Here is a 26922-nt window from a genome sequence, read left to right on the forward strand (position 1 = left end):
GGTATTTCCATTGTTTCAAGTTCTATTAAAAAGGAAAAATTCTAATATCGGGGGTTTATAGTAAAGCAACCTGCTAAAAAACTTGATATGAAACCCAATTTTAACTACAATAACATTTATTAACAAGTATAAATTAATGAACAAGTATAAATGAAAGTACATTTGGGAATTTAACTGGGCCACGCATCAAATTTGAAAACAAAAATTGAAAACAGTTATGAGTCTTGCAAGACCCGCAGGAAAAGTGCGAGTCTTGCACGTGAAATAAGAAATTGCGAGCACTTGCGAGAACGAGAATTTGCGAGACGAGACAAAGCGAGCATCTGCGAGCGCGAGACGAGACAAGCATTTATGCGAGACAAGACAAGACAGTCGAGACGAGACAAAAACAAGAAGTTGCGAGTCATGCAAGAAATTTCTCGCGAGACGACACTCTAGAGAAGAAGCAGGAAAAGGATTCGGAAGGTTGTTCCGGAGTGAAAAAAAGAAGAAGAAAACGGAGAAAATGGGGAGAAGAAAAAAGAGAAGAAGAAGATGGATGACGTCAGGAAACTGAAAAAAAAAGGAATAGAATATTCACATCAGAGAATGTCGGGATTGGTGGCCTAGGAATCGAGTTTGATGGCTCAGAAATCTACTTTGATGGCCTAAAAATGGCCTTTTAGAAATATTTTTTGGAATAAGATGGCATAGAAAACCAAAACTTCAAAAATCCTAGTCCATTACTTTGCTCTCGCTGAGCATTAGATACAAAACAATATTTACAAATGTGACTTCTAACTTTCGAAACGAAAAGTTCAAATTACTGGACTCTCTTCCCTAACTAACCACATGTGTCTCTCATCTTTAATTCTTCCCATCTCTGGGTCTCTCACTTTCCCATACTCTCTCACTGATCTCTTTTCGATAAGAGTTTTCGGATCAGAAAGAGGAATCAGTGTAATAATCAGTTACGCGTACATCTTTCGTCGGCACAAGAGAGAGATGGATAATGTTTATGGATTTATCTATTGGAATGGATGACCACGAGAAAGAGAAAAAGATTCATAATTCATAGATCTCATGGGATAAGAAAACAAAAGAAAGAATAAAGAGAAATATATTCTTGTCGGTCATATTATAGAGATTTATTGGTCAGTTGTCCAGGTGATCTTGAGGAATTTTAGAGGAAATAAATTGTCACACATTTTAGCTCTGAATGATTACTCTATTTCGTCTAATAAAAGCCCATCCATACCGTCAGCTCAATTATCTCGGTTCCCATCAGAGATATCAGAAATTTGCCAACTGATAAAATATTGATGATATTTTGATAAGAAATTTATCCGCTGACAACTTTTTGATATCGTCTACAGATAATGAGATAAATCGGCTCACAGTTAGAAGCTCTTTTCACAGGTTTTATGGGTTTCCAAAATATTTGCAATGTTTACTGAAGGTGTAAATTTTTAAATGTCCACAAAGTGAGTTTTTAGATATTTGAGTAAATTTGAAATATAATTATTAGAAATTATAAAGTACGGAAACAACAAAATTTTAAAAGGTCTTTCTATCAAATAAGCCTACTAACAATAACAAAAAAATTTACAATAACAAAAAAATTAGAGAACTAAGGCCAAAATCCCAAATAACCAAAAAATCCAAATAAGGTTTTCCAGCAATTACTATTAAAACCAAAAGACAGACACACAGACAGTCGCACTCCCTCCAAAAACAACAACAACATCTATCTCATCTGATTCCACCTGAATCTCATCCGAACAACAAAGTCATCAAAACGGATTGTAACGAGAATCCAAAGTGACACGTGGAGAGAGTACTTGTTTGTGTACTGGATACGCTCACAAATGACAGGATAAAGTGACGGCTGGGAGTGCGAAGGAAAGAAGAAGAACATGTCTTTTGCAACCCAATTTTTTGACAGGTGGCCGAGGGGAAAGAGTAAGTCTTCGGTATGTGCATCCATGTGTCCAGATGTCGGCTTTGTGGCAAAGTGGACCAAATTAGTACCCATTAGTCTTGCTAATTGGGATTGACATTTTGGAACATGCCTCTTTTCCATTTTTCCTATTTTTACATTTTGTATTATCCTATATGCGAATCCTCCAATTTTTAAGTATCCTTTGGCTTCCTATTGGCGTTTCCAACGCTTATAAAATTGGTATGCAAGTTTGCTCTAATACAAAATTTTTGAAATTTATAATTTCCCAGCTGTCCCTGCCAATCTTATCGATGAAATCAACCCGGTGCTAGAATTTGTGGACTTTCGAGTTCAAGTGATTCCTTACGAAACCAAACCGTTGTGGAGGATAAAACAAGAAAGTAGGAGTATTTCTTGAAAAAAAAAGCAATATCGCTCTACTATACTTTTTTCAGTATGCAACTGTTTGGCTCTCGGTGCATCGGCTGTAATTCTTCCGGAACAATATGAAGGGCATATGGCAGCAGCGGCAATAGTTCAGGTGAGCTTGAATCCAAATTTATCAAAAACGGAACGAGCTAGAAAATGACCTAAATTTTGTAGTTGAAGTTTTTGATCGCAGTTATAGTTTCGAGATATACGGTACCCTATATATCATATTTTGACTATTGCGACCAAAAATAGTCAACTGAAAATTAGTCATCTTGAAAATTTAAGAGAGCAAAGAATTTCACACATAATGATCAAAAAATCAACTTTCTAGCTAGGTTTTGAATCGACCTATGAGGATTGTGGTCTGATTGAGCTGATTTTTAGTTTATTTTAAAGATTTAAGTTACAGTAATCTGTGGAATACACACCTGTGCAACCAAAGTTCTTAATTCGACAACGAACTTTCCAACTTGAATGATTTCGGTATCAAAACAACACATTACAAATTCTACTTCTTCCAGAGCATAGCTGACAACACAAACGTCCCATGTGTTAGTCTCCATTTATCACCTCCAACTCGTCCATCAACCCATCTTCACCCTCATCTTAACGCCAAATCCCTGGCTGTTGCTGCATTTATAAAACGCGAAAAATGGAAGGATGTAGTGGTGGTGTTCGATGAAGCTGATGAACTTCTCGAAGTTACTGATATGATAACAGCCGGACATTTTGACCCCGATTCGTTTTCTTCTCAATTGGTTCGATTGAAACACGGTGATGATTATGGGAATGAGTTGAAGCATATTAAGAATAAATTGGGTTAGTACATAGTTGCCATAAACTTAAGTTTTGATGGTTTCAAAGTTTAGACCGGTACCGCATCGTCATCAATATCCCATTGCCGCGAGCTCTTCACTTTTTGGAACAGGCTGCCAATATGTCAATGTGTGGGGTTTTGTATCATTATGTGGTTATGGATATGGTAGGTCAAGTCAAGTACTGTATCAAACCAAAAATATCATAGTTGCAACGGGCCGGGCCGGGCTGGTAGACAAATTTTCTCGGCCCGGCCCGACCCCGGGCCGGCCCGCCTACCACTGTTGAAAATTTTCCACTGAAAATTTGGGAAATTTTTTTGAATTAAGAAAGAAAAAAGGTTGCATTATTCAACAAAATTAACAAAGTAAGAAATAATCGAAAAATAGGTCGTTTTTGTCTAAATTTTTGAAAAAAATAAAAAATTTTCGAAAAAAATTCAAAAAATATCAACGTCTGTAGGTACCCCGGGCCGGCCGGGCCGGGCCGGGCCTGGCCGGCACTTCATCGGCCCGGCCCGCCAAAATTCTCGACGGGCCGGCCCGTGATTTGGCAACTATGAAAAATATATCGACTTTTCCGGTGTCAACATTGAAGCCAGTCTTGAAAAAAGTAGTCCAGAGTTTTTCGATTTTTCTGAGAGCTTCACAATATACTGAACAAAAATAGACCTTCATTTGCGTAATTGACAAGCTTTTGATTAAAATTCAATGAACAGTTTTAAAGTGGCATAACTATTCTTGGTTACAAATGCCATATCTTATCAGGATGGAATTTGGCAAAAATGTAGTCAATTACAAAAATGAAGCATAAATCTTGTTTAGTGGACTTTGAAATTTTCAGACAAATTGAAAAATTCCCCATATGGATTCTATCAGACAAGCCATACCGGGTGATATCCAACAAACAAACAAATATTTCGCTTAGGATCTGGTAACAGTGGATTTGGATAGTATCAGAGGGATTGAGGATTGCAATATCACTTCATTTGGTGTTCATGATGTGAATTCTGAGTTTATCGAAGATGTCAGACAAGAAATTGTTCATAAATCCTCGATTCGACTTCCGAAGAAAGGAGTTCCGGTAAGAATATAGATACCGTAAACACTTTGATAGAAGCCCCACCCCTTGCATTTTTAGGTCAATTATCTCAATTCCTGTAAGAGATATCAAAAATCCGCCAACTGGTTAAAAGTTTGTCATAATATCACCAACATTTTTTTTTCAATCGACGCGTTTTCATTATTTTTCACAGAAACCGAGATAATTGAGCTAGAAGTGCAAGTATTGGGTCGCCTTCTAATTGAGTGCTCGCGGTAAATTGGAATTTCGGAACTTTCAAATCGAAGTTAAATGAAATTCAGAAATCAAAAATTTGGAAAATAAGAAAAGTTCCTTTTCAGTATACGACATCGATTTGGATTGATACACTCCGTCTCCTCATCAGATCCATGAAATCCATTCACATCTGGGAGGAACCACGGTGTGGAGAGACTTGGAAAGCTGGCAGTGACATCAAGAAGAAATTCTTTGAGACTCCGTTATCTGGTATTTCTGGAGACTTGCATTGGGCACCATCTGGAGAGAGATCCAATTACACTTTGCATGTCTATAGGAGAAAGTTAAGTGAGTTTGTTAACCAAACTTTTAAGATCTCGGCTGAAATTTCAGCATATCAAAAATTCGCCGAGTGGAGTAGTCGTACCAGACGAATCGCATCTTCTGAAGCTGTCGTAATTGCTAATTCTACTGAGAAGTTAACATTGGAAGGGAAGCATCTGAAGATTTCTGTCTACCTGGAAGCTCCGTTTGTGATGATGACATCGAATGGATCCTACGAGGGATACTGTATCGATTTATTGCATGTAGGTCAATCGACAGTAATCCTCAAGACTCAAGAAATTTTAGAAGATCGCAAATATCCTAAAATTCACATTTACCATTCAAAAGGTGCGAGATAACGCGTATGGCTCGAAAGAGTCGAATGGGAAATGGAGTGGAATGGTTGGAGAGTTACAGAGAGGGGTAAAGCTGAAAATATGAGAAAAGGTTACAGTAGTTTTTTAGGATGCTGATCTCGCGGTAGCTTCCTTAACCATCAGCTATGGTCGATCGGAGGTGATCGATTTCACAGTTCCCTATATGCATTTGGGAATTTCGATTTTGTTTAAGGTTAGCAGAAAATTTGACTTTGAAAATTGGCGCTTTCAGAAACCTCGAATCACCGATTCCGACTGGTTCAAGTTTATGGATCCGTTGAGTACTCAAGTTTGGATTATGACGTTCGCAAGTTATTTTGTGGTATCAGTGGCGATTTGGATTATAGCCAAGTGAGTAGCTTGCAACCGCGTCTCTCAGGTCTCACCCTCCTTTTTATATATCCCATGGTACCTCCAAATTCCAAAAAATCTTCTAGAATAAGTCCGTATGAACAATTCGAGCGAGACGAGGACAACGGGCAGTACAAACCAGTGGACAATCAATTTTCGCTCCGAAACTCTTTTTGGTTTACAGTATGCTCCTTGATGCAACAGGTAAGGTACCTTAGCAAGTGCGCTCCATTGAGAAACACTGTCGGAAACAGGTCGGGGGTTCTAGCCGTGGACCAAACCGTCCATTCTTTCGGAAATAGGCTCAGGCCACCGAGTCCTTCCCATCCGAATCCTTCCCATATCCTAACCAAAAAGCCACAGCCTTCATTGTGAGAAAAAAAATTACAGGGAAGTGAACTGTGCCCTCGTGCAGCATCGACTCGTCTTCTCACAGCGATCTGGTGGTTTTTCGCTCTAATTCTTATTTCTTCCTACACCGCCAATTTGGCTGCAGTACTGACGACAAGACGAATGGAGACACCGATCGAGAATGCTGACGACTTGGCGGGACAGACGAAAATTAAATATGGAACACTGGGAAGAGGATCGACCATGTCGTTTTTCAATGTAAAGCAGCTACTGAGAAACTTAACTGGTCGGATAATTTCAGGAATCCAAAATCGAGACATATGAACGAATGTGGCAACTGATGTCCAGTTCTCCGGGACTTTTTGTGCAGTCTTCAAAAGAGGGAATCGCGAGGGTCAAGGTGGGTAAAACTTTTTTCAGAGATTCATTTTTATTTCGATGTATTCCCTACAAAAATCCTTTTCATTTTTGATAATTTCTTCGATGAAGTAATCTTCATTGTTTTCAAAATTAATTTAATAAGTAAGTCGAAGTTCTCTAAATACAAAGTCTTGATGTAGCTGACACAAAAATATTCAAAAAATTTGGAACGCTTCACGAATTTGCGTGTCATCCTTGCGCAGGGGCCATGCTAATCTTCTCTGTATTGTTCCAATTTTAGTATATGTTCTCGGAAGAACAAACACACAAAACAGGGGTTCACTTATATAGGGATGTCTGGGAGAGCAGCCGACATCTCACGACTTACGCCATCCACTATACCATGGGGATGGAGGAAGGTGTTCTCGTGGGAAGATGGAGGATCTCTCCTTCACAATCTTGATCTTTTTTTTCGTTTTGTTATAATCTTTTCAGAGCTCAGACTATGCATATTTGATGGAATCCTCAATGTTAGAATACGCGGTGGAGCGTGATTGTGAATTGATGCAAATCGGTGGACTGATTGATCAAAAAGGATACGGTATTGGACTTCCAAAAGGGTCGCCATACCGAGAATTAATATCCACCGCCATTTTGAGATTGCAAGAGAAAACAGAATTGACCGAATTGAAGGAGAAGTGGTGGAAGGTGAGCTCCAATAGAATGACCGCCTTAACGTTCAACTCTGACAAAATTTTTCTCGAACTTTGTGAGAGATATCAAGAAGAGACCAACTGACAAAATATGTTTGGTAATATGATGAACATTTTGTTAGTTGATCACTATTTGATATCTTTAACTAAAAATGAGATAGATAGGCTCAACGTAGGTTGAATTCTTTTTGAGTGTAGTGCTACTTGATTGTGTTTACTTTCAATTCAAATATCTTGGTTCTTTTGAAAGATTTCAAAAAGTAATCAACTAACAAAATGTTTATTATAATGTCAAAATTATTTTGTCAGTTGACTACTTTCTGATATCACTCATAGGAATCGAGATAATCAAGCTGAAAACACGCACCGCTGCTGGCGACGCAGCAGGCGCCGCAGTCGGCGCCATTGGCGCGCCTTGACTTTACTTCCACTTTGAGCTCAATTATCTCGGCTCCCATACGATATATCCATAATTGATTAACGGATAAAATGTTGATGGCATTATAACAAACATTTGATCAGTTGACAATTTTACGACATCTCACACAGGAACCGAGATCATTCAGCTCAAAGTGCAGCCATAATATTTCAGGACAAATCTGTGGTTTGCGAACAACCGAAAAGGAAAGATCAAGACGATGGAGAATCCATCGGTGGCATTTTCATTCTTCTTGTGGTCGGATTAGTTTTGACCGCGATTTTGGTGATTTTCGAGCTTATCACCACTCGCAAACCGTCGCCAGCACAGTCACAAGTCATTCGGCATGTTAACGTTATACCCACTTTTACATTTGATTTCTTTAAATAAAACATTTTGGCCAAATTGAAATTATGCCTCTGAATCTGAGTCGCAACAGTTCAGAATTCGATATATACAGTAGCAAACGCGCCAACGACACGCCAGCCTCCACATTTTGTTTTCCAAGTATATGTCTTCCCCGTAATCAGGAATATGTGTGTGCTCTTCCCTCATACATTTCTACTCTCCAAATGTTATCAATTCCAAAAATCAATAGGTTTGGAAATGGTGTGCAAAATGTGGAGAGTGTCCAGACATAAAAATGAGAGGAATGGTACGGGGAGGATGGGACGAAAAGCAAACAAAAATCGCAATTTGCATACAAACACTCTCTCCTCTTTCCTTCTCTCTTTTGGACCGTCCCCGTCAAGCACAACAATATAATTTTAGACGACACATACCTGCGGAGAAGAAGAACAAGACTCTTTCAATATAACTGTACACTTTTTCTTTTCCCCTTCTTTTCTTTTCTTCTGCTTCTCCTTCCTCGACCGTGATTTTTCGATGGGTCTGTTGTAAGCCACGTGGCTCCTGTTTCTAGGTCATTTCTACAGTTACTAGGACCATGTATTTTAAACTAGTAAGGCAGATAGATTGTTTATTTGCTAACCCCTAAAGCTAACCCCGCTTCGAGGGGGAGGGAGAGAGACTTTGAGCTAACTTTTTCGGTTTCTGGAAGAGGTATCAAAAAGTGGCTAACTGATAAATTATTTATCACATTATCATAAACATTTTCTAAGTCGAACTAGAAAAATGTGTGAAAATTGATTATCTTCGTTTTATCAGTCAAACTTTCTCTATCCGCAATATTAGTTTTTGAGGTATAGCTGACTCAAAGGACGATATCAACACACTAATAGAATTCTTCCAGAACCGTCAACTTAAAGCTCATATCTCATTCTCTGTAAAAGATATTAACAAGTAGTTAACTGATAAAATGTTTCTTATATAAACATTACATCCGTTTACAAATTATTTATATCTCTCTCCGGAGCAGAGATAATTGAGCTCGAATTGCCCGTATACGATGAGCTTCTGCATAATAGAGCGAATACGGTATCTTCAAAGGGTACACTTCGAACTTTAAAATTGCATATCTCAAAAACCAGGGTACCTAGAAAAAATACTGTAAACCAGAAAAATGTGCAGAAATGTATTATCTTCGTTCTATGAATCAACAAATTCAAAATATCATCCTTGTGTTTCAAGATGTAAAAGTTTATAAAAGGAACCAGTTGTCTGGAAAATTAGATTTTTGAATGGCTAATATTTTCCGTGGAATCCACGAAACATATTTCCAACATTGAGTCATCCAAATTTGCTCCCAGGCATCAACTACATCCCTTCTCCCTACTATAAAGTTTCCCATGTTCGTTGATGTGGTGAGCCAGATCACTAATTACGAATATTCAGTTTTTTTGTGCTTTCAGAGAAGTAGTACCCTATACGCGACCTATAAATTTCTTGTTCAAGCTCTCGTCTTTCTCATCGTTTTCTATTTTTTAAAGTGAGTAGGAGAAAGTGCGCTCTATTGATAGTCAACTTTTTTTGAAAGATGATTAAACCGTATTTCCTCTAAAGATGCCCACACAACTTTGAGCCTATATATCTCCGTTCCTGTGAGAGATATCAAAATTTTGTCAGCTATTGAAATATTTATCATAATATCACCAATGTTTAATCAGTTGACCGACTTCTGATATCTTTCACAGGAATCGAGATAATTGAGCACAACGCTTGAAAGCACTTCCTATTTGTTTATCAATAGAGCGAATTTTCAGCGCCCTTTCTATAAAACACCCTTTTTAGGAAGAGAATCAAAACGAACAAAATCGAGCGTCGATTGCGACTTTTAGAACGCAAACACGAGTGCGAGTGAGTCATACTTGGGGCAAGAGAGTATTACCTTTCATTCATTTAATTCTCGAAATTCTGGGACCCTTGACTAGCCAGAAATAGTGAAGAAATTTAGATATTCAGACCCTGAAAATCCCGTTTTTGATCTACTTTCCTAATTTTCCAGATGGATCCTCCTAGAACCTGCCCATGCTCTGAGCAAGTTCAAAGCAATGCAAGCACTTTCTGCTGAAACTGTCGAGAAAAGTGAACTTGCGCTCTACTGATAATAAAATGTTGTCTTGGCGTTTGTTCACTTCTTGTAACTCTTTCATTTGTTTGTTCTTGTTCCTTCTCTCGGTGAGCTCTGAGCCGCCTCGTCTTGTAGCTGCTCATTATGGTATTGATGTGACGTGGCAGCAATCACTTCCCTTTTTCTCTCTCTCTCTCTCTCTCTCTCTCTCTCTTTCTCCATATGCGATAACAGCCTCCGCAGTGATGCGTGACTCACCGGAAAAGTTCCATATCTGAATGTTTGCCTCATTTGTTATTCATGACTGATCGAGGGAAGGGAAATGTGGGAAGGTATCGGGAGAACGATATGAGTAATTTGGAGAAGAGGTTTTTTGGATATTTTTTCTGCATTTTATTTTTATACCTAAAACCCTGTATTAGAAGAGCCCCTAATTTTAAACTTTAAGCCATTTTTTTCTCGATGCCTGTGATAGATTCGAAAAGGTTTTTAGCTCAATTGTCTCGATGCCTTTAAAAGCTATCAGAAAATTATAAACGAACAATTTACCAGTTGATAAAATTTTTATATCTTTTATGGGAACATAAATAATTGGGCTCAAAATACGCGCCAACATTGCGACGCGGTCGGCGCCTTTGGCTGTGCCATCAATGTACCTACACTTTGAGCTCAATGATCTTGGTTCCTATCAAAGATATAAAAAAGTTTTCAACTGACGACTTGTTTATCATAAAATCAACTGTTAGTATTTTTGCTTAGGAATCGAGATATTCGAGCTTAAACTTGTCAGCGTGGGGGCTCTTCTATTACAGGTTTTACGGTATTTTATGATTTTCTGCAGTAATTAAACTCTTTCGAAAATTTTAAATGTTTTTCAAAAAATATGCAATGATGTTAATTTTCAATCTTTCGCCCATTCTAACAGAAAATAGTTCTTCTGAATATCATTTTAAAAATAGGTCGAATTAGAAAAATCTTGAATTTATTAGTTATGGAATCGGATAAACCGAAAACCTGAAAATCCAGAAAGTTGAAAATCCGGCATTCGGAACTTCTGAAATTTGTAACTTCTAAAACTCAGAAATCCCGAGATTCTAATATTCTAAGATTCTGAAATTCGAAACGCCTGAAAAATTCGAAACTTCTGAAAATTCGAAATTTGAAACATTTGAAATTCGAAATTTCTTAAATACTGAGAATCAGATTTTCAGAACTTCTGCATTTCTGAGTTTCTGAGATCCTGAGATTCTGGGAGTTTGAGATTCTGAGATTCGTCCTTCTTTTATAATTACTAGAATTTTAAATTCTAGAACCTGGTGAAATTACTGTGGATCTGACACCCTATGAGCTTCATTGTGACTGATTGAAGTTACCCAGTAAGCTAGGTTAAAAGAAACGATTGAAAACTACATAGGACTACTGTAGATCTTTCAAGTAACCCAAAAATCCAAGCCTTGGCAAAAAGCGGCAAGCTCAAGCACACACATCAATTCCGAAACATTCTTCCAAAAGGGTCACGCTCTTGTTCCCATCGGGGGCCGCTTGAACCTTCCTCGTTCCTCTGATCTTCTACAGACAGGTCATCCCTTCTCTCATATGTACCTTTTGTTTGCTCCTTCGTTCCCTCTCTCTCTCTCTCTCTCTCTCTCTCTCTCTCTCCCTCTCTTCTCAAAACAAATACATGTCGTCCTCCTAAGGTCGTCTCACCTCCCCGAAGAGCACATACATGTTCCACCGGTGGGGCTCTGCTTTTGCCATATGGACTTAATGTTTTCCAATCAATAATCGTACAAACAACTTTTTCGATTTTTTTCTTTTCTCAGTGTTTGTTGACTCTTCCAGTGAGTCATTTTTTGGAAGAAAAAGAGAGAGGAGACGAGTTTTTTGGTATTGATAAGAAAAAATAGTCATACATTTCTCCTTACTCCTTATTGATTTGATCTAGTTCTTTCAAGTGGTTTTTTGCTTGCCTAATAGTAAGAATCTCAGAATCCTAGAATTCCATAATTTAAGGATCTCAAAACATCAAAATCCTAGATACCTAGAATTCCTGAATCCCTGAATCTCAAGAACCCAGGAATCTCAGAACCATAGAATCCTGGAATTTCGGAATCTTGGGATCTCAGAATCTCAGAAACCTAGACTCCTCTAATCCTTGTATCCTTGAATCCAAGAATCTGAGAATCTTAGAATCTCAGAATTCCAAAACTCCAGAACTTCTACTCCAGAAATGTCTTTTCCTTTTCTTCTCAAATCATTTCGATCGATTTTTCCCATTTTCTTCAATTTTTATCGACTCCTGTTATCAGCTCGTTTTATTCTATTTTTGTCTCTTTTTCTTCTTTTTTTCTGATTTTCAGTTTTTCTCAATTTTCTATAATTTTTTTCAGAGAGTCTAATATGGAAATTCGACTGAGGCACTTGGCGTTTGCCGCGATTCTTTGCACAGTTGGTAAGATTTTGGAAGAAAATTTTGAACCCAGAAAAAATACAATTTGTTATTCTTATTGTAACGAAAATTGATCAAAACCAATCTTCAAAAAAGTAAAAAGCCGGACTGATCACAAAATTCAGAGCAAATATTTAAGTTTGAATAAAAAAAACCAAACTTCAAGAAATATTTTGTTAGCGACTGTTCTTAAATCTGATAACCCGAAATTTATTCAAAAAATTGTTTTTCAGCCTACTATGCCGATGCTCAAGGTTTGAACGATCCGATCACACAATACATCGAGGGAAGACTTGGAAATCGACGAATTTTCTGGTGTCCATCTGGATACGGTAGGTGTACAATTTTTGGTTTTTTCCTCCTGATAACTCTATTTCATTAAAACGTTGAAGTTCAAACATTCAGAACGGGATTCTGGGAATTCCTCGGTTCCTCGATTTCTGGATTCTTCAATTTTTAAAATTCTAGTCTTGATCAAAATTAATATTAAAAGCGTTTTCATTGAATTTGATTATGGGAACACTTGGAATATTAGAAAATTCTGAATTCCTAAAACAGAATAATTGGAAATACCCCACAATCCCAAAAAGTTCCAATCGGCACTTCCCCCAGGAAGTGTATTTTGCAGCAGTTCCTTTTACTGCGTGCCAATTTTTAAATTTAAAAACAAAATTTTGAAAATTGACTCTGCTTAACCGTTGTTGAGTAGCTACTCATCTGGAAACCACTACGCCAAAACGCGACGCGTCCAAACTTGGTACTTTGCTAATGCAATTTTGACCTAATTTGTCTGGGTTCCTGCGAAAGATATCAATAAGTGATTAACTGACAAAATATTTCTGATATTATAATGAACATTTTGTCAATTGACCACTTTTCGGTGTCTTTCAAAGGAAATGAGATATATAACCTCCAAGTTGACGGTTTCTTTATTCGACTAAGAGGCAGAATTCTGAATTCGATGAACTAAATTATTGTTTTTTCAGGATATTTGGCATTCTGCCCACAACCAACCGATTGGGACAACTACAACTGGTGCTGTACATTCCCATATATGGGATCATGGAAACCGTCTTGCTGTCAATTTGCCATTCCAACTGGAGCAGTTGTTGCAATTATTTTGGCGGCTATCGTTCTATTGCTAGGTGAGATTTAGAGAAAAAAGTTGGAATCGAAAATTCTGGGAATTCAAATGTTCATGATCCAGGATTTCTTAGTTCCTTAGAATCCCAGATTCCTGGATTCCTGGATTCCTAGATTCTTGGATTCCTAAACTCCTGGAGTCCTGGATACTTACATTGTGGATTTCCACATTCTTGCATTCTTGGATTCCTGGATTTCTGGTTTCCTGGATTCATGGATTCATGGATTCATAGAATCTCAGATTTAGGAATTCCTAGATTCTTCGATTTTTAGGTTTTTCGATCTGTAGAATCCTAGATTTTTAGATACTTCTAGAATATCAAAATTCGAATAAAACCAAAGTTTCAAAATTTCTTAAATTCCAGTGCTCATCGCCATGTCGTGCTGGTGTTGTTGGTGTTGTCCGTTGTACAAGCAGCTGTACGATTTCGAGGATGAGTAGATCAGATATTTTCCACCCCACAGAAGCGTCTTCTGAATCCCTAAAAAACTGCCTGTTTAGCAGACTGACGGCATTTACCCCCGTTGTCTTCCTGCCATTTCTATCACTAAAATCCCCCAAAAAATCCATGATCCTCTCCCCCCATGAACACTCAACTTTCTCTAAAAAATTCTTTCTTTTTTCTGTCTTTTAGCGTAATCTTCAAAATTTAACTGTTTTCTGTTCACTAAAAATTTCTAACTGATGATTTGTCGGTGTTTCCATATTTTATTCTCTCTCTTGAATTCTCCTTCTTCTGTGATGCTTTTCTATGTTTATACAATATTCTAACTTATATATTTCAGTTCTAAATATACTTCCTCATTTAAAATCCATTCTTCTTTCTCTCTGCTCAAAACATTTTTAAATATTCTTTGAATTTTTTTTCTTAAAAAATCATTCATTGTCCGAAAAAAAAGTGTTGAATCAACAATAAAAATTATATTTCTGCACGGTCTCCCAGAGTGAAAATTTTTGGAAAAGTTCTCTCGTTGTCTGCACTCTCTCCAAAAAATATTTTTCACGTCCCTCCCTTTTCTCTTTCTTTTTGGCTAATATAAACTTATCACTAGAATCATGGAAATCACAGAAAAGAACGAATCTGAGCTATTTTTATAGAAAACAAACTATTTGCTGTGTTACTGAAGACTTCAGCTATCACATGCACAAAATTTGATAAAAATTGAAGCATTTTGAGCAAAGTTACAAAAAACCTTTGCTACAATTCCTTCGTCTTCGATTTTTGATTTAGGTCCTCATTTTCTTGAAAATTTTGAAAAAGTGTCGAAAATCTGGGGTTTTTGAGAATTTTGTACTGAAATTTGTACCCTGCATAACTCTGCGAGTATCTAACCAATCATAATGATCAATAAACCAAACGTTTTGTAATGGATTGTTCTACAATTCCTTCGTCTTCGATTTTTGATTTTCGTCTTTGTTCCGGTGTTAGGGGGTCAAACAGTATTACATTGAGCGACTTTGGACTTTGGAGGCGATTTCCAGTTGGTTAAAGGTTGTCGTTTTTGCAAAAAGGCATCAAATATCAAATTTCCTATGTTTTCTAACATGATAGTAACTTAATTTGCTCATAGAACAAGAAGAGTTGCTTAAAAACTCGGAAATTCCAAAAAAGTTTTTCAAAGCTTCATATGTTGCTTGATAGTTTGAGATAAGTGTTGAAACTTCTTACAGACAATCTCGAATATGATTTCTATCACCCATAACATTTTTTTTCTAAAAATATCCATCTTTGAACGTTTTTGAAACGTTCTTAGCTGTTCATCCAGTTTTCCAATTAAATCTGTGAAAAATTGCACTGAGATAAAATAGAGTGAGAGATGAAGAGATGCAGAGACATTTTTTCTCTATTGTCTATTCAAAATAATCGCGCGGGTGAAAGAGTAAAAATGTCTGCGTCTCTACAGCGCCTCTACAGATTTGGAGACTCTCTACACGTTTTTTTACTCGTTCACCCGCGCGATTATTTTGAATAGACAATAGTTTTCTAATCAAAAATTTTCACGCTGGGAGACCGTGTTTCTGTATTGTATTTCCATTTCTATAAGAATCTACATAGTTTTCTACACATTTTTATGCAATAAAATAGAGTAAAAAATTTTGTCGGAATTAACGAATTCTAGAGAGAAAAAATCGGACATTTCTCGGATTTCGCAAAATTTTCAGCCCTTTTTAGGCAGCTGTTTTTGAAGACTCTTATTCGATTTTTCCTGTTTCTTAGTCTGAAGTTTAACCGGGTGGCGTTCTTGACGGAATATTACTGTAGAAAACCTTGTAACAAAAAACTGTTCTAATCTCCATTTTGGCGTGATTGTGTTTGCAAAAAACAAAAGAAAATTAGTCTTCTACAGTAATCTATGGTAATCTTACGGCAAGAACACCATCCCTGTCAATTTTCGAAAACAAAAACAGGAAAAATCGAAAAAGAATCTTTGAAAATAGCTGAAAAACCTAAAAAGGTCTAAAACTTTGCACCGTTGGAGTTGCCACGTTGATACCAGTTGGTGAGCTACGGTGATGCAAGACCGTGGCATATATGAACTCGGTAGGATAGCCACATGCTGTGTGAACACTGACTACTATACACCGTCACGTCAAAATACATTCTCTTGTCTCTGTTCAAACTTCTTTTAAAACTTTTTCAAGTTTTCGTGAAGCTTTAGACATTCTCCCTGCAAAAACGCAGATTGACGACTCTAACCAATCATTCTAATGGATATAGAACTATGTTAAATCTCCCCAGGGAACTTCAAACTCTGAAGTCCAGAGTGCTTTTCCAGTTTCCTGCAAGAAGCGTGTGCTAAAAGTACTCTGCTCTCTACAACAAATCTAGTTGACATCCGGACAGCCAGACACAAAGCATAAAAATATATTATAATTCAGATCCTCTCTCTTTTCCTTCTTCTTGTTCTTTTTTGTTAAAACAGATATTTTAAATGACGCGACTTTTTTTTCTCGGTTACCATGGAGATGACGTCAGTTTAGTTCAAAAAGAGAGACACATTTTGTGCTCTTATGAATGTCTTTTCGACCTATTAGGCTCGTTTCGAATTGACCAATTATATGTGATGTGCACTTTTGATTTGACTTGACATTTTGAGAGAAAACAAAATCACATGTTTTTCTTTTCAAAACCAAATAAGAGCTAATCGTTTTTAAATTCAGAAGATATCAAAAAATTCTGTTAGGTTCCATTACGAAAACTACCGTACCCTGAAAATAATTTTTATTAACCGGATTTTTTCTCGTTTTTTACGGCCTTTCAACCAAAACGACAGGGAAAATAAAAAAAATTATAACGAAAAAATGCCCGAAAACGGACAAAAATCGAGAAAAAATTCGCAAAAATTCATATTTTTAGTTTACGGTACTTTTCGTTATGGGACCTTTTAACATATTTTCGCAGTTTTTTCTTCAAAAAACTCAAAAAAAAACACCTATTTTCCTTTCTCTATTTCTCTCGTCCCTCGCGCTCCTATTCAAAACATAGTGGACGGCGGAACCCGGGAAACGTCGGCTGCTTCAAAACAAGGGGGTATTTAATCGCCCGCGATTTCCTTTAAAGTCTGGACGGTCCGAGTCACGGGAGTCTTCCAAGTGTGTGTGTGTGTGTGTTTTCTGGAATTTTGGTTCCAACCCTCAAATTGGGCCCCGTGACATATTTGACCGGTTCCTTTTTGAAAAAAAAATATATATATATAAACTTGAACCTAAAATAGAGGGAAAGAAAAACCCTAGAAAAGGAACCTTTGCTAGGGCATAAAAGTTTTGCGAAAAAAAGTCTAAAAATCAATAATGGGCCATCTAACACCTATTACATCGAAAAACAAACCGAAAGTTGTTTTCCAACTCTCTTCGTCTCAAAACAATTTCTTCACCAGCTACTTACACTGCCACTTCAAATTACTTGGGTGGAAGTGGAAATAGAGGTGAAGAGCATTGGAGACACGTGGCGAAGAATATATTAGTTTGGAATAAGGGAGCCGAAGGAATATGTATATTAGAAGTAGACGACGGCGAAGGTTGAAGGAGCGAAGAAAATTGAGAAGACGAAGGAATACGAGAATGGGCGCTCGCCTTCTCTTCCTCTGTTTCTCTGTGTCAGAGAGGAAAAAGTCGAAAAAAAGGAGTGAAAATGAATGGAAAGCAAAGGAGAAAAATAGGAATAAATGTGCGAGATGGCGAGAGCGAGCGAGGCGCAGACATCGAACGCCTCCACTCCACCTTATCAAAAGTGGGCGGGGCTTGCTGAGGCACGCCCCTTCCTTGTTTTGATATGGCTGAATACGAAGTGAAAAGGTTTGTAACTGAGACACTCATATTCTTCAGAAAACGCAAAAATCAGAATTTGGGAAAAATATTAGGAATATACCGTAAACACACTGTAGGAAACTTTGAGCCAATATATCTCGTTTCTGGTAAAAGATGCCAAAAAGCGGTCAGATGATAAAATGTTTATCATGATTAAAAAAAATATTTCACCAGTTAATCATTTTCTTATATCTTTCTCAGAAACCAAGATAATTTGTCTCAAAGTTGAAAGTTTGATGCTGGAATGATGGAATGTAGAAATTCTAAAATTCTGAAATTCTGAAATTCTGGAATTGTAATATTTTGAGGTTCTATGCTTGCTTTTTTCTCTCGAAATTTCGAAATTCTGTTTATGACTAATCAGTTTCAGAAAAAATGTGACGATATGTTGTTTTTTTCTCTTTTCAAAAGAGATTCGTTTCAAAAAAAGTGGTCTTGTTTTCAAATTCAAATCGTGAGATTTCTATGACAATACCTATCGGTGCATAGGGGAAAAATATATAGATGACGTGAAATAAAGAAAATTGGAAACCGAGAAGGAAATGAAAAGAGAGAAATGGGGTTATTCATAAAGATGGAGGGACTGGAATCTGAATTTTCAGATTTCAGAGGATTTTAAAACATTTTTGGAATCACAGAATTCAGTGAAATAATTATAGATTCTTCCCAAGAATTACGGCTCACAGATTTGAATTCAAAGCTCTCTCCAAATTTCCATTGATTTCAGACAGACAAGATTTCCGGTTACACATTCTAGATTTTTGGAAATGGCGTTTCATTGCAAAAGTATAAAATGAACCAATCTACCGAACAATCCCATTATTTAGTCTCTTTGAGATTCAAGCACTCTTTTTGCAGAAAGTATCTTAGCTTATCGTTATGCTCCGCTGAGCAGTACCTGCTCATTTATCATCAAAATCTATGTAATCCTTTCGTACGACTCGGTCATTAAAATTTTTTCTGCGTGAATTGAAGTTTAAAAGTTTATGTGCAACTATAACGAGCAGGTGATTATGTAAAAACTTTATCAAGGAAGTTTACTGCAACAAATATCAAGGAACTATTATTTCAAAGTTTCAGAAAGTTTATGAAAAATAGGGAAAGTACTCAAAACTAAGAAATTTCAAAGGATAACTTCAACAATTCAGCAATATCCCGAGAGTAAATTTTAGTTTTTTTTCTGTGATTTTTTTGCTAAATTTTAGACATTTTCAGGGGTTTCAGCTACTTTTGAAGGATCTTTTCCGAATTTTTTGTTCGAAAACAGTAGTGAATCCAGAGCTTAAGACCTAATTTTCTCCGCGTTGTCTAACACACAGCCAATTTTGACTAGAAGATGTAGAAAAATTATCAATAACCAAATGAGAAAGGCATTTACATTTACAAATCAGACAAGTTTTCTTTTCTAGTTGAAGACATTTTCCAAGAGTGTCGCAGTGACTGTTAAAACTGTAATGGAAAATTTATCGTCAACTTTGACCGTTTTTATCTCATTTACTGTAAAAGATATCAAAAAGAAGTTAGCTAACAAAATTGTTTTTATAATATTACTTGTTTCAATTCGACTGTCAAATTCAATTTCTCCAATTATGAGCTACATGTGGCGGTCCTTATATTGGTACATTCATCTAAAAGTTCCCAGTGTTCATTCCTTTTACAGACCATTAAACACTTAGCATACTCATTTTCACCGGAAATTTAGGTTCCGGGACGTCCAGAGCTAGCTGTTCTTTGGCAATCAACTGACTCTTCCGCATATTGTTAGAGTAACTTATCTACTTCTCATCTACAGTAATCAGACCATTCACCCAACTGAACGTGTCAAGAAATGATGTAAGAAACATCCCCATGTCTACTCGGCGATCTAGATTTTGGTCCTTCAAATCACAAAGGTTTACTTCCAGCACGACAGTGCGACATCGCCTGTCACCAGAGGCATCAGCCAAAAACTCATGTTGTTTGGCTGGACCATTCTTTTGCACCCATCGTATTTTCTGGACCTTACCCTTTCGGATGAAGGTCGTTCGAGGCTCTCAAGCATCATTTTGATAAAAAATACTTCCATTGAAAAGATGATATCAAAAAGGAGTTCACCTCCTTTTCTAATCGCAGTTCTTGTCGTTCTGGGCCGATGGATCCAAGAAAACACCGGAGCGTTGTCAGACAACTATTGATGCTCATAGACCTTACTCTGGCAACGCTCCGGTAATTTCTTGATTCCATCAGCACAGAACGACGAGAGCTGGGTCAACTCTTTTTTTTGTGTCATCTTTTCAATTGAAGTATTTTCTATCAAGATGACGAGTAAGAGCCCCAAGCGACCATTTATCCGAAAGGACAGGGTCCGAAAAATACAAAGGGTGCAAAAGAATAGTTCAGCCAAACGACATGAATTTTTGGCTGATAACTCTAATCCCGGGTGGTCTCGCATTGTCACGCTGGAAGAGCCCTTGGCGTTTTCTCCATGTTTCGATTCGACTGCCAGATTCAATTTCTTTGATTATGAACTATGTATTGTGGCAATTATATTGGTGCAATCATCTAAAAGTTCCCAGTCTCCACTTCTTTGACAGACGACCAAAGACATAGCACTCCCATTTTTAGACTGAAATTAGGTTCCAGGACGTCCAGAGCTAGCTCTCCTTTGTCAATCAACTCACCCTCCCGTACGTTGATAGAGTAACTTGCCCACTTCTCGTATACGGTAATTAGATCACCCACCCAATTGAACGAGCGAAGAAATGGTAGAGAAACATGCACATGTCTACACGGCGATCCATACCATATTTTTTCAAAACATTGGGTACGACTCGACCCAGTTCTTGAAGTTGCCAAGAGACTTCGATCCGGTACAATACTTGGTTGACTAACGGACAATGCCTTTGACATTTTACGGGTGGTTTGAAACAGACCGGCTTCAACAGTAGTCTTTAATAGGTCCAAGTCCAACTTCGGGACCGAGTTTCGTTTTTGACTTCAAAATGTTTGGCTTCAAACTGATCGGTCTAGTGTTTGATGGTAGGAACAACAGGAGATATTCCTTCAACTATTTCTTTTGTTTTCTGATGGACATCAGATTTTATCAAACCAGGAAGGAATAAAAATAAAATGACGTTTCGAAAGTGCAGACGGCGTAGGTCGAAAGAAAGCGGCATGCTCGCGAACGACAAGAAGTAGGAGAAAGGAAAATCTATATAACAAGTCCATGAGATACTCTATCCAGCAAAAAAACATCCTCCAAGAAAAACCGTCCCACTGACAAAATATGAATTCCCTACTCATATTTATGACGAAAATCCGCTTTCCAAGAAGTTCCTAAAACGCCTTTTCCAAAGGCTTTCTCACTCAAAAATCCAAAAAGTATTGTCTCAATCTCCCTTATCTACCGCTGCCTGTCTTGCCACATCCTTTACTACTGGAATTAGGTGTGCGCAAGGAAGGAAGCGGTGACAAAGAGAGGGACTTGTGCCTGCAGAGAGAGGCGCGCAGCGAATACAGTGGCAATGAGACGACAGGTGTTCTTTATGTGTATTTCTTGCTGCCGACATCTCACGACTTTCGCCTTTCACTATACTTTACACAGGGGGCGGGGCTTAGGCTTTTTCTGTGAAAGGTGTGAGGAAAGGAGTGTTTTTGAGCGGATAAAGCGATAGGAATTTGATGAAAATAGTTTTTTTGAATGAATTCATATTTCAAGAACAAAAAGAAAAAAGTTTCATTTGGTTTTCACTTCTTTCTTATCCTTCTCATCCATTATCTCTCCAATCACTTCCTCCATATAATCCTCCATGGTGATGATTCCAATCACTTGATAGCTCTCTCTTCTCAACGCCTTTGCCATTTTCTCCTTTTCTCTTTCCGACTCATCCTCTTCCACTTCCACGTATGTTTCTTCTTTTGCTTTCAACTTTTCCAACTCCTTCTTTTCCAGTTCTTCAAGTCTTTCTTCCGCATCTACGTCAGATTTATCTCCAAGGTACTGTACCACAATCGCCATGGTACATCCTCTTTGCAACTCAACCATGAACTGCTGAACGGGAAGAGAGTTGAGGACAAAGCAGTGCTGGTAAACTAGGTCATTGGGGTTAAAGTTAGGCTACTGAATACCTTTCTTCGTTTCTCAAGGACGCTTAGAAGGGTTCCTGCGGTTAGATCTGTGGTCAGACCTCGACCCTGGTCATCCATTAGGAGCATTGCATCGAAGAGATTCAAAACTCCACAGATCTGAAAATGCACGGATTTCGAGAAAAACATCATCAGGACATCCAAGACTAACTTTATTCTCATTATCCTTATCGTGCACTGGTAATCTGGAGAATCCCCGATCAAACGAGTCTGTCAAGAATTCCTTGGTTATCACCATATCCTCACTTATCACTTCCACTTCTGTTATCGGAGTCATCACGTCTTCAGCTCGTTTTTTGCGCAGATCCAGTGCCCTTTGAACAACATTCATCATCTGGAAATTTAAATTCGGTCTATCGAGAAATAGCCATAGAGCATACTTACACCAACTTCTCCATCGTCCAGCTTCTCATCGATCATCGCCACCAACTGAACCGAATCAACTTCCATTGGTGCTGCTTCGTCGGCATTTTCTTTGCCCAGAATTCGGTCTAAAAGCTTCGAAAGCGGATAGCTGATCGGCATGGTAACGATCATTGCGAAAATCACAAAATATTGCATTCCACTGGCAATTGGCAGGGCGTTTCTGGAAAAAAAGTTGTCTGGAATTCGGAAGGCTACAATTCACTTCGTAAAAATCAAAGACGGCAGAATCTCCGTGAAAATGAGCAAAAGTATTGTAGCCGTCAATTCGACGTATCCAAACTCTCCGAATCCATAAACGTCACCAAAATAATTGAGCAACAGTGTGATGGAAGTATTACAAAAGCAATTTCCAAATATGATTGTCACCAGAACATAATTGCTGTGTCTTCGAAGACGTAAAACATCTCCCGCGCGTTGTCGATTTCTGAGATTACTGTCACTTCCTTGGATGAGCTGGAAATTTCTTTGTTATTTGAAAAAAAAAAGTCAAGTTTTAGCTCGAATACCTCATTTCCTATATAGAATATAAAAAATTTGTCAACAAATAAAATGTTTCTGATATTATGATGAAAACTTTTTCAGTTGACATCTTTTTGATACCTTTCGTAGGAATCGAGAAAAATTGACTGAAAGTTATAAGATACTCACCTTCAAGTCGTTAATGCTAAACGACATAATTGCCAAATTGAGTCCTGAGAATGTGGCAGACATGATGAGGCACAAAGCCAAGAGAGGCATCATTAAGTAAACCATTTGGAAGTCTGGAATTAAAAATAAAACGAGATTTAGAGAAGCTAGAATGTCAAACGGCTTATCTCTTGAGATTGCAATTTGGTTAAAAAAGTGTTAATTACAAAAATGAATCTCTAGTTTTGTTTAGTATACTCTGAAATTTTCAGACAAATCGAAAAATTCTGGCACATATATCTCAGTTTTTGTAAAATATATCTGAAAGTAGTCAACATACATAGTTTTCACCATAATATCACCAATATTTTATTAGTTGACTACTTTTTGATATCTCTTATAGGAGCCGAGATATATGGTCTCAAAGTTTGTGGAGTCATAGAAAAGTTGAGAAGTCATAGAAAATTCTTAACATGGTATTTTTTTGGGATGCTCTATTTGCACTAGAAAATTTTCAAGCAATTTTTTTCAGTCATCACCTTGACCCTCGGTAATCGTGACCATCTGACTGAACTCCGTTGCTCTGGGCTCTGTACAAAAGAAGAAATTGATTCGTTCATCTTGTGATCTCATTTCTTGATCCATTCGGAATTCTCTGATATGATTCCAATCATATCTTTTTTCAGCTCTATTCACGGACACCATTTTTAGGGGGTATGCTTCAACATGACATACAGCATCAAAGGAGAGAAAAGCTCGTTTCACAAGTGTCACTTCTTCTCCGAACAGTTGAAAGTGTTGCGTTTCGTTGAGCTCTATGGAGTCTCTGGAAAAAATAATGAGCAGTACTAAAGTTCCAGTAATCCTTCTAGAAACTCACTTACTGAAACCATCCAACGAGTACATTTCAATCGTCCCATTTCTACAGGAGGATTTTGCGTTTATTTGGGAATAGGGAACAACGATGAATATGAGAATCTGAATTATGTTTTCAAATTCGCTCTATTGCTAATCCACTCACTATAACTGATAGCTTGAATTTCATCTTATCCTTAAGTCAAGGTCCTGGACTATATGAAAACTAAACTCTTCATCAGCTGACATGCATGCCAACGTTTGCTAGCTGGTGTAGAAAAATATTTAGGTTGATTAACGATTATTTATTTAGGTTGATTCACGATTAAAGTTCACGATTATTTATTTATTTTTTTAGAAAAATAAGTTTTAAAAATATGAAATTCAAAAAAATTAGGGATCCTAGAATCTTCAGTGTTCCTGTCTACTCGCCTTTCATCGCCTTCTTTTTTCTCAGGGCTCCATCGGAATCCAAAATTTGTCGAACCTCCTCGTTGGATATCCTCATGCCATCAAGATGATCCTCTGAAAAAAGAAATAGTTCAGATGGAAGAGTGTTTTGATGACCTAGAATCCCAAATGTGATTGTCAACTTTGACCGTATTTATCTGCGCTCCTGTAAGAGATATCAAAACATAATCAACTGAAAAAAAGATAAACGTTTTGTCAGTTAACCACTTCTTGATAGCTCACATAAAATGAAATGAGATATATGACCTCAAAGTTGACAGTCAAGCGTCAACGCCCGTCTATCGCAGGTTTTCGTCAAGAAACGCAACGCATGGAGTTACATAGCCTAGTTTTTTTAACCGGTTAATGTCAAGTTTCTAAGATTTGGTTTCCTAGGCCACCATGGCTAGGCCACCATAATCTAGAAAACCAAAACTATTTTATACGAGGTCATATGATTCCTGGACTGTTTTTTCTTGTTGGTTTTTTCTTTCAAAATGAAATCATGGTTTCTTTCTTTGGTTATTTATCTAGATGATCAATCTTTGAGAATTCAAAATGCGAAACCTTAAAAATTTGTAAACAAAAACAATGGCCTAGAAGAAAATTGCATTAGGATTTCTAGGCCATGCTGAAATTTGATTTCTAGGGGTTTTTGCAGGAGTTAGAAGCCTAGTTTTGTGAGAGTACTCCAAAACTTCAAGATGCTTTTCTTTAAAGTTAGATAAGCATTACGGCCGAGGAAACTCTTCGGCCATCACACAGCCAAAAGCTTTTTCAAAAAGCCATGCACGTACCAGTGACCTCTTCAATTGTGGGACCATTTCCGCCACGAAGTGCTGTTAACCATCTTCGTTGGAATGGTCGAATTAAAAGTGGAAGAAGAAGGACGATGGCTCCCCAAAGACCATTGAATAGAAGACGTCCGAAAGCGTCACCGGTGTATTTGCTGATTGTGTCGGTCCACGTTCTGGGTTGATCGAATTTGCGGAGGTAGTCTTCGTGCTTTTCTCTGAAAAATTAAATGAGAAGAAATGGAAGTGAATCAAACCCTTGGATCTTTAAAATCGCAAAGTTTTGAAATCCATAAATTTTTAAAATTTCAGAACTCTGGTACCCTGGAATAGCGAATTTTCAGAATCTCAGAAACTACAACATCCAAAAAATAAAAAAATCATGTTCGCTTTTTTTGTAAATTTGGATTTCCAGCACTTTTCAATCTGTGGAAGGTCCCACAACGAAAACTACCGTAACCTAAAAAAGTTTCATTGTCCGAATTTTTTTCCCGATTCTCACTGATTTTCGTCGATTTTTCAGTTATTTTTCTCCAAAAAATTAGGAAAATTGAAGACGGAAACTGCATGAAAATCGGGGAAAAAATTGATTTTTTCTTCGATTTTTTGCAAAATTTTTAGACCTTCTTAGGTCTAAAAATTTCGGGTTTTCCGATATTTTAGTCTGAAATTCGACGGGATGGTGTTTTGATTACTGTAGATTACCGTAGAAAGTCTTGTATTTTTTAAAGGTTTCTTTTGCAAACGTTTTCATCTGCATTTTGACGTGTTTGTGTGTGCCAGAAAAATACAAAAGGAAATTGGTTTTCTACAGTAATCTACAGTAATATACAGTAATCAAAACACCATTCCATCAAATTTCAGAAAAACTGAAAAAATCGATAAATAATCTTCGAAAATAACTGAAAAACCTGAAAAGGTCTAAAAATTTTGTAAAAAAAACGAAGAAAATTAGTTTTTCTCTTGAAAAAAATGCTAGAAAATCGCTAATTTTTCAGGTTACTGTAGTTGTCGCTGTGGGGCCTTCCAATTTTTTGTACCACATTAATATAATGCATGCTTTTTCGGATATCTGGACTTAGATTTTGAACTAAAAATTCAGAATTTTTTGAAAAAAAACTCACAATAGTCTTGAATGATCACTTTTCGTCTGTAATAATTCTTTCTCGATTTCCGCAATTCTCTTTTTATAATCAATTTCATCCTCATCTTTTTCCTTCTTCTCGTTTGCTATCTTCATCATTTCCACGGCTTTCAGAAGAACGTCTTCATGATTTTTCAGATCCGCCAAGTTGCTTATAAACTTCTCTTCTAGCTCTTTTCTGGAATTTCTTTTCGGAATTTCTTCTAAAACTCAGAACCCAAACAATAATACCTCCGATGATGATCCTTCTCAAATTTGACATCTGGTGAGCAGCCATTTGAGCCCGATACCAGGAAAATTCTGAATTCTCAAAGTTAGCTAAAATCCTATCTGTTAATTTTACCCCAAAAAAATCAATAAATCCAGAGGCTTCATCTGGAAGAATAGACGCAGAGAAAAAGAACCACACTATGAAACGTCTTCTCTTCTGTTGATCTTCGGCAGACGTTGAGATAGGGCGAGAGAGAGTGAGAGACGTAGAGAAGTAGAGAATCCAGTTCCGATTAGCGATCTCGAGAAAATGATAGGATAGAAAGAGAAAGATGGGGAGGAAGAAAACAAAGTGTGATTTGGTTTTGTTGTGTAGAAAAACTTTTGAATTAAAATTTAATTTTTTCAGTTGATGAACAATATTTCAGATTTCAAAAATGTCCAAAAAAAAGTTGGGATGATAAATAAATAGAAGGATGAAAAGTCAATTAAAATTGTATGAAAATGTAAAGCAAGAGACCGAATTTCGGGACGAGACGAGAGAGAACCATAGTTTATGTTACAGAATATGAGTCAATA

At 37.2% G+C, this 26922-nt stretch overlaps 5 protein-coding genes across 5 annotated transcripts; 3 read left to right on the forward strand and 2 right to left on the reverse strand.

The window, feature by feature from the left end:
• Nucleotides 1–2094: 2094 nt before the first annotated feature.
• On the forward strand, nt 2095–9845 carry Cbr-glr-3 (the record flags this gene model as incomplete). Its single annotated transcript, XM_045236916.1, has 18 exons — nt 2095–2161; nt 2212–2322; nt 2377–2462; nt 2875–3172; nt 3223–3335; nt 4097–4252; nt 4573–5034; nt 5078–5194; nt 5237–5499; nt 5586–5703; nt 5890–6108; nt 6152–6250; nt 6706–6939; nt 7516–7695; nt 8791–8865; nt 9153–9229; nt 9532–9597; nt 9746–9845. The coding sequence occupies 18 exons, from the start codon at nt 2095–2097 to the stop codon at nt 9843–9845; spliced, it is 2841 nt and encodes a 946-aa protein (XP_045097434.1).
• A 2366-nt stretch (nt 9846–12211) lies between these two features.
• CBG21925 lies at nt 12212–13845 on the forward strand (the record flags this gene model as incomplete). The annotated part of the gene is made up of 4 exons (XM_045236918.1): nt 12212–12263; nt 12494–12592; nt 13247–13405; nt 13769–13845. 4 exons carry the CDS (start codon nt 12212–12214, stop codon nt 13843–13845), a joined length of 387 nt encoding a protein of 128 aa, XP_045097433.1.
• A 3621-nt stretch (nt 13846–17466) lies between these two features.
• Nucleotides 17467–18433, forward strand: CBG25464 (the record flags this gene model as incomplete). Its single annotated transcript, XM_045236922.1, has 2 exons — nt 17467–17635; nt 18372–18433. 2 exons carry the CDS (start codon nt 17467–17469, stop codon nt 18431–18433), a joined length of 231 nt encoding a protein of 76 aa, XP_045100485.1.
• Nucleotides 18434–21427: 2994 nt separating this feature from the next.
• CBG21926 lies at nt 21428–23796 on the reverse strand (the record flags this gene model as incomplete). The annotated part of the gene is made up of 8 exons (XM_045236926.1): nt 21428–21775; nt 21820–21936; nt 21989–22171; nt 22222–22423; nt 22466–22716; nt 22912–23024; nt 23430–23716; nt 23771–23796. The coding sequence occupies 8 exons, from the start codon at nt 23794–23796 to the stop codon at nt 21428–21430; spliced, it is 1527 nt and encodes a 508-aa protein (XP_045097432.1).
• Nucleotides 23797–24169: 373 nt separating this feature from the next.
• CBG21927 lies at nt 24170–26508 on the reverse strand (the record flags this gene model as incomplete). The annotated part of the gene is made up of 5 exons (XM_045236931.1): nt 24170–24270; nt 24993–25207; nt 26114–26311; nt 26365–26433; nt 26477–26508. The coding sequence occupies 5 exons, from the start codon at nt 26506–26508 to the stop codon at nt 24170–24172; spliced, it is 615 nt and encodes a 204-aa protein (XP_045097431.1).
• Nucleotides 26509–26922: the final 414 nt, after the last annotated feature.

This window comes from Caenorhabditis briggsae, assembly GCF_000004555.2.
Source record: "Caenorhabditis briggsae complete genome, chrI, whole genome shotgun sequence".
NCBI lineage: Eukaryota > Metazoa > Nematoda > Chromadorea > Rhabditida > Rhabditidae > Caenorhabditis > Caenorhabditis briggsae.